This window comes from Lacerta agilis, chromosome 13 (genome assembly GCF_009819535.1).
Source record: "Lacerta agilis isolate rLacAgi1 chromosome 13, rLacAgi1.pri, whole genome shotgun sequence".
NCBI classification, from domain to species: domain Eukaryota; kingdom Metazoa; phylum Chordata; class Lepidosauria; order Squamata; family Lacertidae; genus Lacerta; species Lacerta agilis.
In genome coordinates, this window is record NC_046324.1 from 49472109 (window position 1) to 49484464 (window position 12356).

Sequence of the window (12356 nt, forward strand, 5' to 3'; positions counted from 1 at the left end):
GCCAGGGTTCAAATCCTAACTTGGCCGTGGAGCATGCTGGGTGATATTGGCCCTGTCATTGTCTTCCTGTCAACCTAAACCTACTTCATGGGGTTCTTGTGAGGGGACCCTGCACACCCCCTTGAGAGGGAAGCCGGGATACAGAAGGGGCAGGCAAGCCAGCAAGCAAACCATCCCAGCGGTGTCCAGAGGGACCCCCACCCCCGCCCTCAAGGCTTAAGACACGTCACGAAAGGAAAAACGGGACGAGGAGGGATGAGGAAAAGCGAGGCCGCCCCCTCTGAAGCATATGCCGTTCATTGAACCTTATCATCCCACCCCCACCCCTTTTAAAATCTTTCTCCCCCTTCCCCCGCTCCCCCCCCCTCACCTTGAGGGCGTTCTCGTAGATGGTGGCCCTGAACTCCAGCAGCGCCTTCTGGTCGAACTCGCGGCCGTGGATGATGCGCATCTGCTTGAGGAAGGTGGACTTGCCGCTCTCGCCGGCGCCCAGCAGCAGGATCTTGACCAGGCGCCGCACCGAGCGCCGCTCTCGGGCCAGCATCGCGTCGATCTCGCGGCTGCGGCGCCGGGCCTCGCGCTCCGCGTCCCGCCCGCCTTCCTTCCCCCCTTCGCCCGGCGGTGGCGGCGGCGGCCTCTCGCCCCGGCCCGACGCCGCGTCGGCCGACAGGAGGCAGCGGCTCAGGGTCCGCACCACCCCGGACATGGCAGGCCGCGGAGAGAGGACGACGACGACGACGAGAGAGGAGGCGTCAGGCAGAGGAGCCGCGGGGGCCGCTCTCGGGCCTCGGCCGCCGCCTCAGAGCGGGCGGGGGCGGGCCACGACGGCGGAGCTAGGAGACCACCGGCCCGCCCATCGCCCCTCCTCACCCGGCGGCGGAGCTGAGGGCGCGGCCCGCCGCGGTTGGCAGAGGGAGGAACCGGCCGCCGCCGCCGCCGCCGCCTCAGCGATTCCCCCTCAGAAAAAAGCCTTCTCTTGCCTCCCCCCCCCCACACCCGTCAGAAAAGGGCGGGAAAAGAAGCCCCTCGCGCGCCCCTGCACCCTCAACCGTCACTTTCCGGCCGTTGGTGTTCCCTCAGGAGGGAGGGGGCGGGGGGGGCAAACAGCGGGGCGACTCGCTCTGCCTTCGCTCCCACCGCTCGACTCGCCGCCGACTCTCGCCCGCCCCGCCCACTTTCTTCCGCACGCCCACCAGGCGAAGGGGCGGGGCGAGGCAGCGGGAGGGCGGGAGGACGCCCTCCCCCAGCTCAATGGGAGAGAAGCATCTCTCGCAAAGTAGTCTCTCATTGGGAGAGAAGTATGTCGCTCCAAGCCGGTCGGTGGTGGTGTTTTTTTTTTTTTTACCCTTTCCCCCTGTCGGGTGAGCTCGCTCTGGACTGGGGGGCGGGGACTTTGTAAAAAAAAAAAAAAACCCTGAGAGATTTATGTGGAGGGGGGGAAAGGCGGGGTTAGGCGCCCCCGCCGACCAATAAGAGGAAAGGGAGGGGGAAGGTGATTAGTCCAGGAGGGGTTAAAAAAACAAAAAGGAGACAGGAGGAGGAGCTCCTCCCCTTCAAGGGAGAGGTAGTGGGAGGAGTTTTCCCATGCTGAGAATGGCAGGGAGGCTGACGGCTTCGCCCATTGGATAGGGCGCTGGAGTGACGTCAGTCGGAAAAATCATGAATGGGAAAAGAGGAAGAGGGCGGTGCTCGTAGAGAGATGCGTTCGAGGGGGCGGGGATAGTAACTCCCTGCTAAGAGACAGGAAATGCAGAGCAATAGCAGCCTCTAGAGATGTCTGTCCGGCGTCTTCTGCAATGATCTGTATGTTTTAATAAATCTCATGCCTATATAAGCATGTGTTGTTTTTTTATATTGTGCTTTTATGATGCGAACTACCCTGAGATCTATGGATAAAGGGCGACATACAAATTTAATAGATAATAATAAGAAATGAGGGTGAAAGAGGAGAGCGCAAAATATGGTTTGAAGCTCAACATCAAAAAAACTAAGATCATGGCCACTGGTCCCATCACCTCCTGGCAAATAGAAGGGGAAGAAATGGAGGCAGTGAGAGATTTCACTTTCTTGGGTTCCATGATCACTGCAGATGGTGACAGCAGTCACGAAATTAGAAGACGCCTGCTTCTTGGGAGAAAAGCAATGACAAACCTAGACAGCATCTTAAAAAGCAAAGACATCACCTTGCCGACAAAGGTCCGTATAGTTAAAGCTATGGTTTTCCCAGTAGTAATGCATGGAAGTGAGAGCTGGACCATCAAGAAGGCTGATCGCCGAAGAATTGATGCTTTTGAATTATGGTGCTGGAGGAGACTCTTGAGAGTCCCATGGACTGCAAGAAGATCAAACCTATCCATTCTCAAAGAAATCAGCCCTGAGTGCTCACTAGAAGGACAGATCCTGAAGCTGAGGCTCCAGTACTTTGGCCACCTCATGAGAAGAGAAGACTCCCTAGAAAAGACCCTGATGCTGGGAAAGATGGAGGGCACAAGGAGAAGGGGACGACAGAGGATGAGATGGTTGGACAGTGTTCTCGAAGCTACCAACATGAGTCTGGCCAAACTGCGGGAGGCAGTGAAGGATAGGCGTGCCTGGCGTGCTCTGGTCCATGGGGTCACGAAGAGTCGGACACGACTGAATGACTAAACGACAACAACAACAATAAGAAATCACACACACACATTCTATCAATGTTTCCTTGCTTTTTAATCCTAGAATTGTAGAGGTATCCCAAGGGTCATCTAGTCCAACCTTCTGGAATGACTAGTAAAACATCCCTGACAGGTAGTGGTGACTGATACGCACCCCACCCCCCAAATGTTTTTATCTGTTTCTATTTTGTCTGTGAGATGCCTTGAGTCCCTTTCAGGGAAAATGACAGGTTATGAATGAATAAAATAATGATATAGGAAGCCTCCAAATCAGACCACTGGCTGCATCTACCTCAACACTACCTACAGGGCCGCCTTCAACATCTGCTGCTCTTCCAGATGTTTCGGGCTACAACTAGGGTTCCTGTGAGCTGTAGTCCAAGAGAGCCAGTGTTGTGTAATGGTTAGAGCAGGCCCGGATTTAGGTTTGATGAGGCCCTAAGCTACTGAAGGTACTGGTGCCCTTTATATGTCCAGCTGTCCATTGTCAAAAACAAATTGTTGCTGTGTTAAATATATGCTATATGGTAATTTATGGACCTAATAGGTATCTAAAGACATTTTATTTGTTTTTTATCTTATATTTTGGAAATGTACATCCAGGTTTTTTTCCTTTAATTTTTTTGGGGGGGCCCAAGAGAGTGGGGCCCTAAGCTATAGCTTGTTTAAAGTTAAAGGTAAAGGGACCCCTGACTCTTAGGTCCAGTCATGGACGACTCTGGGGTTGTGGCACTCATCTCACTCTATAGGCCACGGGAGCCGACGTTTGTCAGCAGGCAGCTTCCGGGTCATGTGGCCAGCATGACTAAGCTGCTTCTGGCGAACCAGAGCAGCGCACGGAAACACCTTTTACCTTCCCGCCGCAGTGGTACCTAGTTATCTACTTGCGCTTTGACGTGCTTTCAAACTGCTAGGTTGGCAGGAGCAGGGACCAAGCAACGGGAGCTCATCCCGTCGCAGGGATTCGAACCACCTTCTGATCGGCAAGCCCAAGACTCTGTGGTTTAGACCACAGCACCACCCGTGTCCCTTATAGCTTGTTTAGCTTTTACATAAATGCGGCACTGGGTAAGAGTGTTGGGCTATGAGCTGGAAGGCCTGGGTTCAAATTTCCACTTAGCCACATGAAAAACATACTGTGACTGTGGGGCAGTCACTACCTCTCAGGCTAACCCAGCAATGGATCTAGGGTGGAGCAGGCGGTTCTGCAGCAGAGGATGCTGAGCTGAGGGGGCACAAAACAACAACAAACCTATATTTATACGGTTATCTGCTGAGAAGATCCATTAAAAAAGCAATGTACCAAAAGGAATATTTAGGATGGGGCACCAAATTTTGTCCTTTCTCAGGGGTATTACCAAGCTCCATCCCTGGCCCTAGCCTACCTCACAGGGTTGTTGGGATTAAATGAGGGGAGAACCACCTACTCCACCTTGAGCTCCTTGGAGACAAATTTGGCATAGAAATTCAACAAATAATAAATATGTTCTAATCCATGTTAGTGGTTATGAATATGGGGCTAAGGAACATATTCACCCCTGGAATAACGGGGTGTGATATTTTGTGGTGCCTGTTTGAAGAACAGGCAGTATTTTGCCAGCCGCAGTGTGTTGCTTTCTATGTAAGGTTTTTCCCCTGAACAGGGAATCTCCATGCAGGAAGAGAAATGTGCTCCACAAATGGCATGCAGAAACTTCTCTGTCTGTTCATCAAATAATAAACTCTTTCAATGCAGTCTCCCTTTGTGGTCATGTTGTACAATGCACGCTGTCTCCTCCAGTATTTCTAGAAATCTACTACCTCACCAGTCAGGTGTCACCATTTGTGTAGGGAAAAAAAGACAAAGACTTCTGGAAACAAAATACACCCTTATATCCAGGAGCAAAGAGCACTCCCAAGCAGCCCTATATATAGAGTTCTTTCTCACTAGTGCTGGTGTAATGAAAGATCTTTGCACAGAGAACTTGGTAAACATGTGTAATCAGCAAATATACTGAAGTTGTCTGCCATCACTCTGTTCAAAAAAGAGCAGCCCAAATGATCAGAGGATTCAAGGATCTTTCCTGAAAATAAAGGCTGAAACATTTGAGACTTCTTATGGGTTTTTTTTTGTTGGGGAGGGAAGCAACCAAGTAGGGCACAGGATAGGTAGAAACTATAATATAGTGGGGAGAAAATAAACAGAGGGACATATTTCACCCTCCTGTGACTCCAGAACTGAAGCTCACTCAGTGAAACTTACTAACAGTAGATTTGGGCAGACAAAAAAAAGCCATTCACACAGTGTGTGATTCATCTGTGGAATCCATTGCAATGAGACACAGAGATGGCCACTCTGCATCTTGTGGCAATGGATTCCATAGACAGATTACACATTGTGTGATGCTACACTTGGTTTTAGCCGAGGGGAGGGGGGAGGGGGGGGAGAGAGAGAGAGAGAGAGGGAAGATTGTTGGAGCTGGGGGGTTAAATGAATACTCAGAAAAACTGGGGGCTGTGTCTTACAATACTGTGAATCATTCTATTTTTCTCTTATAATTATTCCGTTCCTTCACCCCTCTTTTTGGTAGCTGAAGGCATCTACAGCCCTCGTGTCTCCAACCATCTTTGAGCTGAACGAATTTTTATGCAGAAGTAACGAGATGCTGAAATCTCTGAAAATAGATGGATTTTGTTATAGTCTAAGCCCCCAAGGAAAATTATCCTTAACCTAGAGAGGTGGCATTAAATTTCAAATATAGATTATACACCTGCCAAATTGTATTGTTTAAATCCACTTGCTCGATGTAGAGGTGTAAGAGATGAGGAAGATATCACCATATGTGGTGGCAATGCCCAGCAGCGCAAGATTTCCAGGCAAATCTCTTTCAAACAGTACCAGGAGACTCTTTCAGGTGGTTTGTAGTCTGGTGAGGACTCCAAAATCTCCTGTAATGACTTTACAAAGTTTTTTTTTGCAGACAAAATAGCTCAGCTTTGGAAGAAAGTAGACTCCAGTGTGGGGGCTGGGCTGGGCTGGGCAAGTGTCAGAGCTCTGCATAGCCAGGTTGTATGGAGTCAATTCCAACCAGTTACCTCTGAGGATGTGGACAGGCTGCTTGTATGAGTGAAACCGACCACTTGTCTTCTTGATCCTTGCCCATCCTGGCTCATAAAAGTGATCCATTCTTGGGCAATGTAATTGAATTGGTGGTCGCTGAACAACTCCAGGCACATGTGGAAGATGCAGACCATTTGGATCCCTTCCTGCTTGGTAAGATGCCTGTTGTAACAACATGCAAAATAAATTTTTAAAAAATCCTGTATGAAGAATGTGAGCCCAATACTGTATATATTTGCTACACAAAGGGCAGCTCAAATGCTGCCTCCCTCCCTTGCTAGGGACAACTCATTTTTTTTTTAAAAAAAATCAAACATCTTGCATTCATGTCTCTTCACACACACACGGGCATGGCACGACTGGTCCTGCACAGGAAATGGTAATGTTTCTGTTGGCTTCATCAATAACATGGGTAGGCAAACTAAGGCCCAGGGGGCTGGATCTCAATCGCCTTCTCAATCCGGCCCGCGGACGGTCCGGGAATCAGCATGTTTTTACATGTGTAGAATGTGTGATTTTATTTAAAATGCATCTCTGGGTTATTTGTGGGGCATAGGAATTCGTTCAACCCCCCCCCCCCAAAAAAAAAAATTTAGTCCGGCCCCCCACAAGGTCTGAGGAACAGTGGTCCGGCCCCCTGCTGAAAAAGTTTGCTGACCCCTGATCAATAACCACCAATTGTTTCTGCAACATGCCTTCTTGGGGCGGATAGTGACAGCCCAAAGCCACTAGGTGGCATTCCTCTCCAATTTTTAAAACAAAACAAAAATATAAATAAAAAATATTCCTTCCAGTAGCACCTTAGAGACCAACTAAGTTTGTTCTTGGTATGAGCTTTCGTGTGCATGCACACTTCTTCAGATACCAATTTTTTAAAGTACTCATTCCCATACTGCACCCACTGTTTTTTTTGTTGCCAATGCTTTTGGTCGTTCTTCTACGCCTGTTTATTATAGATGAAAACAAACCTCATCAGTGGCTGCTGACCACAATGTCTGGGCTCTGCCTCCATTGTTGTCTGAAGCTTCTGGTTGGCTTCAGAATACTGCATTAGACAGGCCTTTGGCCAGATCTGGCAGAGCTGTATGCTCTTACACTAATGTCACCAGACGTCCCCCTTTCCCGGGAACAGTCCCCGGATTTACAAACCAGTCCCATGACAAAATCCTATCATTCCTACTGAAGTTGAAAGTGTCACCGGATTCATTGGGGGGCGGGAATCTGGTAACCTTATCTTACACCCTTCTCTGACGCAGCAGTTGGGTTGCTGCCTGGGCCCATGACCTTGGCAGCATTGGGTGAGTCAAGGTGGGAGCATTTGCCATTTCAAAATTCCTGCACCTCTCTGTACTTCCAAGTAAACATGCATAGGATCATGCTACATGTATAGAGGCCATTGGGCATGAGAGATCTGGTTTCCAAATCTACGAATAAATGAAATTGTGCCCAAATTAAATGCCTCTCAAATCATCATCACCACCACAAAAATGCAAAATGAAAACACAAAATACATAATGAAAACAAGAACAAAACAAACCAATAAACCCCACCTTTTCCACAAACACATCTAAAAGGACATAGACTGCAAATCAGTCCAAGGTCTAGTTGAAGAGGAACTTTTCCGTCGGGCACCTAAAGACTTATAATGAAGATGCTAGACAAACTTCCCTGGGGAGAGCGTTCCACAGATGGGAGGCCCGTTCTCATGTTGCCACCCTCCAGACCTCTTGAGTAGGGGGCACACAAAGAAGCGTCTTGCACATAGCTGTCAACCCCCCCTGCTGTTCCCCACTGCTATATACAGGTGAAACTCGAAAATTTGGAATATCGTGGAAAGGTTCATTTCTTTCAATAATTCAACTTAAAAGGTGAAACTAATATATGAGATAGACTCATGACATGCAAAGCGAGATATGTCAAGCCTTTATTTATTATAATTGTGATGATTATGGTGTACAGCTGATGAGAACCCCAAATTAACAATCTCAACTTTGGGGTTTTCACCAGCTATACGCCATAATCATCACAATCATAACCAGCAGAGGCTTGACACATCTCGCTTTGCATGTCATGAGTCTATCTCATATATTAAACTCCAGTAGCTAATGAAAACAATTGCTTACGTAAATGAAGTTTTCCATGATATTCTAATTTTTCAAGTTTCACCTGTGCATAGCTGTCAACCCTCCCTGCTGTTTCCCAATGCTATAATAAGGGAAAGGTTGACAGCTATGGTTCTTGCATGAGGATCGCTGGGTCTGGTTCGGTTCATATGGAGAGAGGCAGTCCTTGAGGTATTGAAATCCTGAGCCAGGAAATGCTTGATAGGTCCAAACCAGCACTTTGAATCGGGCCTGGAAACTAATTGCATACCTTCCAACATCTGGCTGATCCAAATCAGGGTTCTCGCTGGGACTGTACTTTAAAGATCACCCCATTTCCTTCTACATGGCTAGAGCAAAGGGGAAAGAAAGAAAGAAAGAAAGAAAGAAAGAAAGAAAGAAGGAAGGAAGAAGGAAGAGAAGAGAATAAAACCCTGTGCACTTTTGCACATGCGCTGGCCGCTAGCAAATGTGGTGAGCAAATGGGTGGGGGCATATGAGCAGAGGCGTAGCAAGCCCAAGTGATACCCGGTGCGGATTATTTGTTTTGTCACGCCCCCCACACACCCGCCCACACCCCTTCAAAGCATTGTGGGGGGACGCAAAACGCTCACTGTGACTTGAAGGGGTGTGGGCGGATGGTACCCCAGGTCCAGGTGGACTGAGTAAAGCAAAACAAAATAGGAAATTCTTTCCAGTAGCACCTTAGAGACCAACTGAGTTTGTTCTTGGTATGAGCTTTCGTGTGCATGCACACTTCTTCAGATACAATTTTCTATTTTGTTTCGACTATGGCAGACCAACACGGCTACCCACCTGTAACTGTGAGTAAAGCAAGCACAGCTAATGCTTTTGCAGTGCTGTGGTGAGTCCTAGGCCCAAAGCCACAGGATTTGCTCTGGCTTGTGCTTGAGGCTCTAGGTGGAGGTGCCAAATGTCACCCCTTGAAGATGGCACCTTTGTGCCCCCTGAGAGGGTAGTGCCCTGGTGAAATGTGCCAGGATGCTGGGTGGAGCCCTGGCTGGGCAGAGCTGTGCTTCTGTAGCTCTTCCCAGCAGGAAGGAAAAAGCAAAGTGTGTGCTGTGTAAGCCAGCTGCTGCACTGAGCAACTTATGAGTTGTGGGGTGGGCATGCTGAGAGTCACCCCCCTCCCCTAGAACCCGGGGCGGACCACCCCCTCGCCCCTCCTAGCGACGCCCCTGCATATGAGAATGCGGGAACCCATCCTGTGTGCTCCAGCAGTCCGGGGGGGGGGGCGCTTCCTCTGTCACAGGAAGGTGGCTGGCTGGCTAAGGGTGAAGTGCAGGTGGGTTTCCACGAGGTAAGACATAGTGATAACAGCAAGAACCTTTATTGAACAAACAGAACTGGACAACAGGGGCAAAACAACTGCTTATATACATTTCTGAAGGCCTGGGCCACTCCCACTCCCAACGGGATTGGCTGTCTAAACTTCCAAGCTGCGAATCATAAGTCAGAGTTTAAGGGCCAATGGCAGAGGCCCAAATCCTGAAATGTTCTGTGACTGGATAGGTAAAGGTAAAGGGACCCCTGACCATTAGATCCAGTCACAGACGACTCTGGGGTTGCGGTGCTCATCTCGCTTTATTGGCCGAGGGGGTTGGCATACAGCTTCCTGGTCATGTGGCCAGCATGACTAAGCCGCTTCTGGCGAACCAGAACAGCTCACGGAAACCCTGTTTACCTTCCCGCTGGAGTGGTACCTATTTATCTACTTGCACTTGATGTGCTTTCGAACTGCTAGGTTGGTAGGAGCAGGGACTGAGCAACGGGAGCTCACCCCGTCGCAGGGATTCGAACTGCCAATCCTTCCAATCGGCAAGCCCTAGGCTCAGAGGTTTAGACCACAGCGCCACTGGATATCATGTATCAAATCAGAACACTGGGGCTCAGAGTCCTTAGTCCAGACTGATGTTCAGGCAAACACAGACCACTGAATACATAACAAAGGGGAAGCTTCCTTTTGCTGTAGTATTTCTCCTCCTCATTCTCTTGGCCCCGTGGAATGAAATGTAACCTCAGTTTTTTCTTGTTGCTGTTGTTGATGAGACAGGAAGTGAGGCATGAGAGCATAGGGGTGCAAGCAGCTCTTTGATGCAGGGAAAGGGGACCTGAGAAGCCTTCCTGACCTTTCCCCTCCCGCCACCCTAAAGGAATACCCATGAAATGGTTTCATCTGGATTCTGCTCATTTTTGGGTTCAGCGCTGTGGTGCAAGGCATCTGACTCGTGCCAAAGTGCCGGACCCAAAGATGGGACATTCCCGAATCCAATCAGAAGCTTTTAATGGCTTCTATGATTCCTGGATGTCTTGCTTGAATCAGGAACCTTAAGCAATATGTACGGTAATTGACAGCCAGTGCAGTCAGGCCAGGATCGGTGTCACATGCTCAGAACATCTTATTAATTTCTCTGGCAGAGACAGTTAAGCATATGCTTGACTTTCCCAGTGGCATCAATGGGACTTAAAAATGCTTAGCTCTGGCTGGGTCCTGCTTAATGTAATTAAAAGCGCATGGCAAGATATCCATGCTTATATCCTGGTTGCAGTAAGTACTTTGAAGCTCTCATCTAGCCCCACTGACGGAGTGAGTGGTTGCCCTGCGCTGTGCATAACATTACGCCAGAGTTGAAACGTGGCAACCCCTCTGCTCCAGCGAAATTTCCCATCATGCACCCTGCTAACATTGGTTCATATGCGCTGCATATTATGTAAACGCCTGCTAGGCTTGCGGGGTCAACGTCAGTCTCTTTCCATTATTAATTTAGGTCGGGTGTGCCACATTTAATTTTCATTTTCCTCGCATAGTCTTCTTCCTGCCCCCCCAAGGGGGATGAAATATAAATACTAAAATATGTGTGTCATGGCTCCTTTGTCAATTAATCTTCACCCATTCCATAATTCTTAGAGGAACGACTGTTCTCCTTCATTAGCATTCCCAGCAAAACAAGTTAGTTTACTTTCGGAACACGGCGCCTCCAACTACTCTTCAAATTATTAATTCTTGAAAGATGCTGAATACGTTTCTGAACCTGATGTATGGCTCTCCCACCGACGTTCTGCAACAAGGCCCTTGCCGGGTTACACACAGGAAATGAGTAAGGAGCTGGGCTAGGCGATTTGCATAGCCAAGGTTGAGGCCCACCATGCAAATGAGGGATCCGGCGGACCTCGGCAGGTGTGGGGATGGGAGCAGGTGTAAGCAATGGCCGGATGCGGTGCACTTCAGTGACTCTGCACCTTTGAACACGGCGGGGTCGGTCTCCCACAAGGATGGGAAACAGATGGACTTCGTAGTTTAGATAAAAGGCTAGCGAGAGGCGACCTTAGGGAAATTCGTCAAACTATGCAGGGCATGGAGAGAGAAAAGTTTTTCCCCTCCCTTCTCGTAACATCCAGAGAAGCTGAATGTCAGAAGATGCAAGGCAAGGGAAAGGAAGTACCAGGGGTGTAGCAAGGTAAATGGTACCCAGAGGCAAAAAAAAAAAAATTCACACCGCCCCCCGAGGCATGGGAAGGTCAGGTGGTACCTGGTGCGGAAAATTTATTCTCAACCCCTCCCAATGACCCCCCCCCCCGCAAAAATGGTTTTACGTTATTTCATATTTTCTTACAAAGGAATAATAACAAGTAACAATAAAAAACTTTTATTTATATCCCGCCCTCCCCGGCCAAAGTCGGGCTCAGGGTGGCTAACATCAGATACATAACATTGGTATAAAATCAAACAATAATTAAATTACCTCTTAAAAAGATCTCAAAATCAAATCAAAGTCTAATTAGATGGCTTTCCACAGGGTTAGGGTTGGGAACAGTAAGTGCTCCACCACTGAACTGAAATTTCAGCCTTCACGACATAGGAAAACAGCCAAGTGAACAGCTATTTTGGTGGAGGAGGGTCAAGATATTAACCGATATGCAAGAAATTTCATATATAGCTATATAATCCCTAGTATAGTAAGATAAGACCTTCGGAGCAGGCATTCTAAAAAAAAAAAAAAAAAAAAATCATTCTCCCCCCCCCCCCCAAAATTGTTCCTTGATAATTTGTCACCCCCTCCATTATGGAACCTGGGGCAGACTGCCCCCCGCCCCCCTTGCTACGCCCCTGGGAAGTACTTCATTCAGCTGCAATGGCTTCTGGCCATGGTGGCTTTGCTCTGCTTCCACGGCAGAAATGGCAGTTGCTTGAAGCCCCAGGAGGGGAGAGTTGCTCTCATCCCGCTTGCAGGTTTCTCACAGGCATCTGGTGGGTCACCAGGGCCAGATTGAGGTTGGATGAGGCCCTCAGCTACTGGAGGCAATGGGGCCCTTTATATGTCCAGCTGTCCTTTGTCAACAATGAATTGTCGCTGTTTTTTTGTGCTGAATATATGCTATATGGTAATTCATGGACCTCATAGGCATCTAAAGCCATTTGAACATAACAAAATATGTATTGTACCAAAGTAATTGTTGAACTGAAATACAACCAGTCCATGC

The 12356-nt window shown here is 48.5% G+C and overlaps 1 protein-coding gene across 1 annotated transcript in view; it reads right to left on the bottom strand.

Moving 5' to 3' along the window:
- Nucleotides 1-732, bottom strand: part of GNA12 (G protein subunit alpha 12) — a 33406-nt gene extending 32674 nt beyond the window's left edge. The window contains exon 1 of the mRNA XM_033166847.1: nt 371-732. Within this exon, the coding sequence (XP_033022738.1) occupies nt 371-706 (336 nt within the window). The 5' untranslated portion in view covers nt 707-732. The remainder of the gene's footprint in view (nt 1-370) is intronic.
- Between the last annotated feature and the right edge of the window lie 11624 nt (nt 733-12356).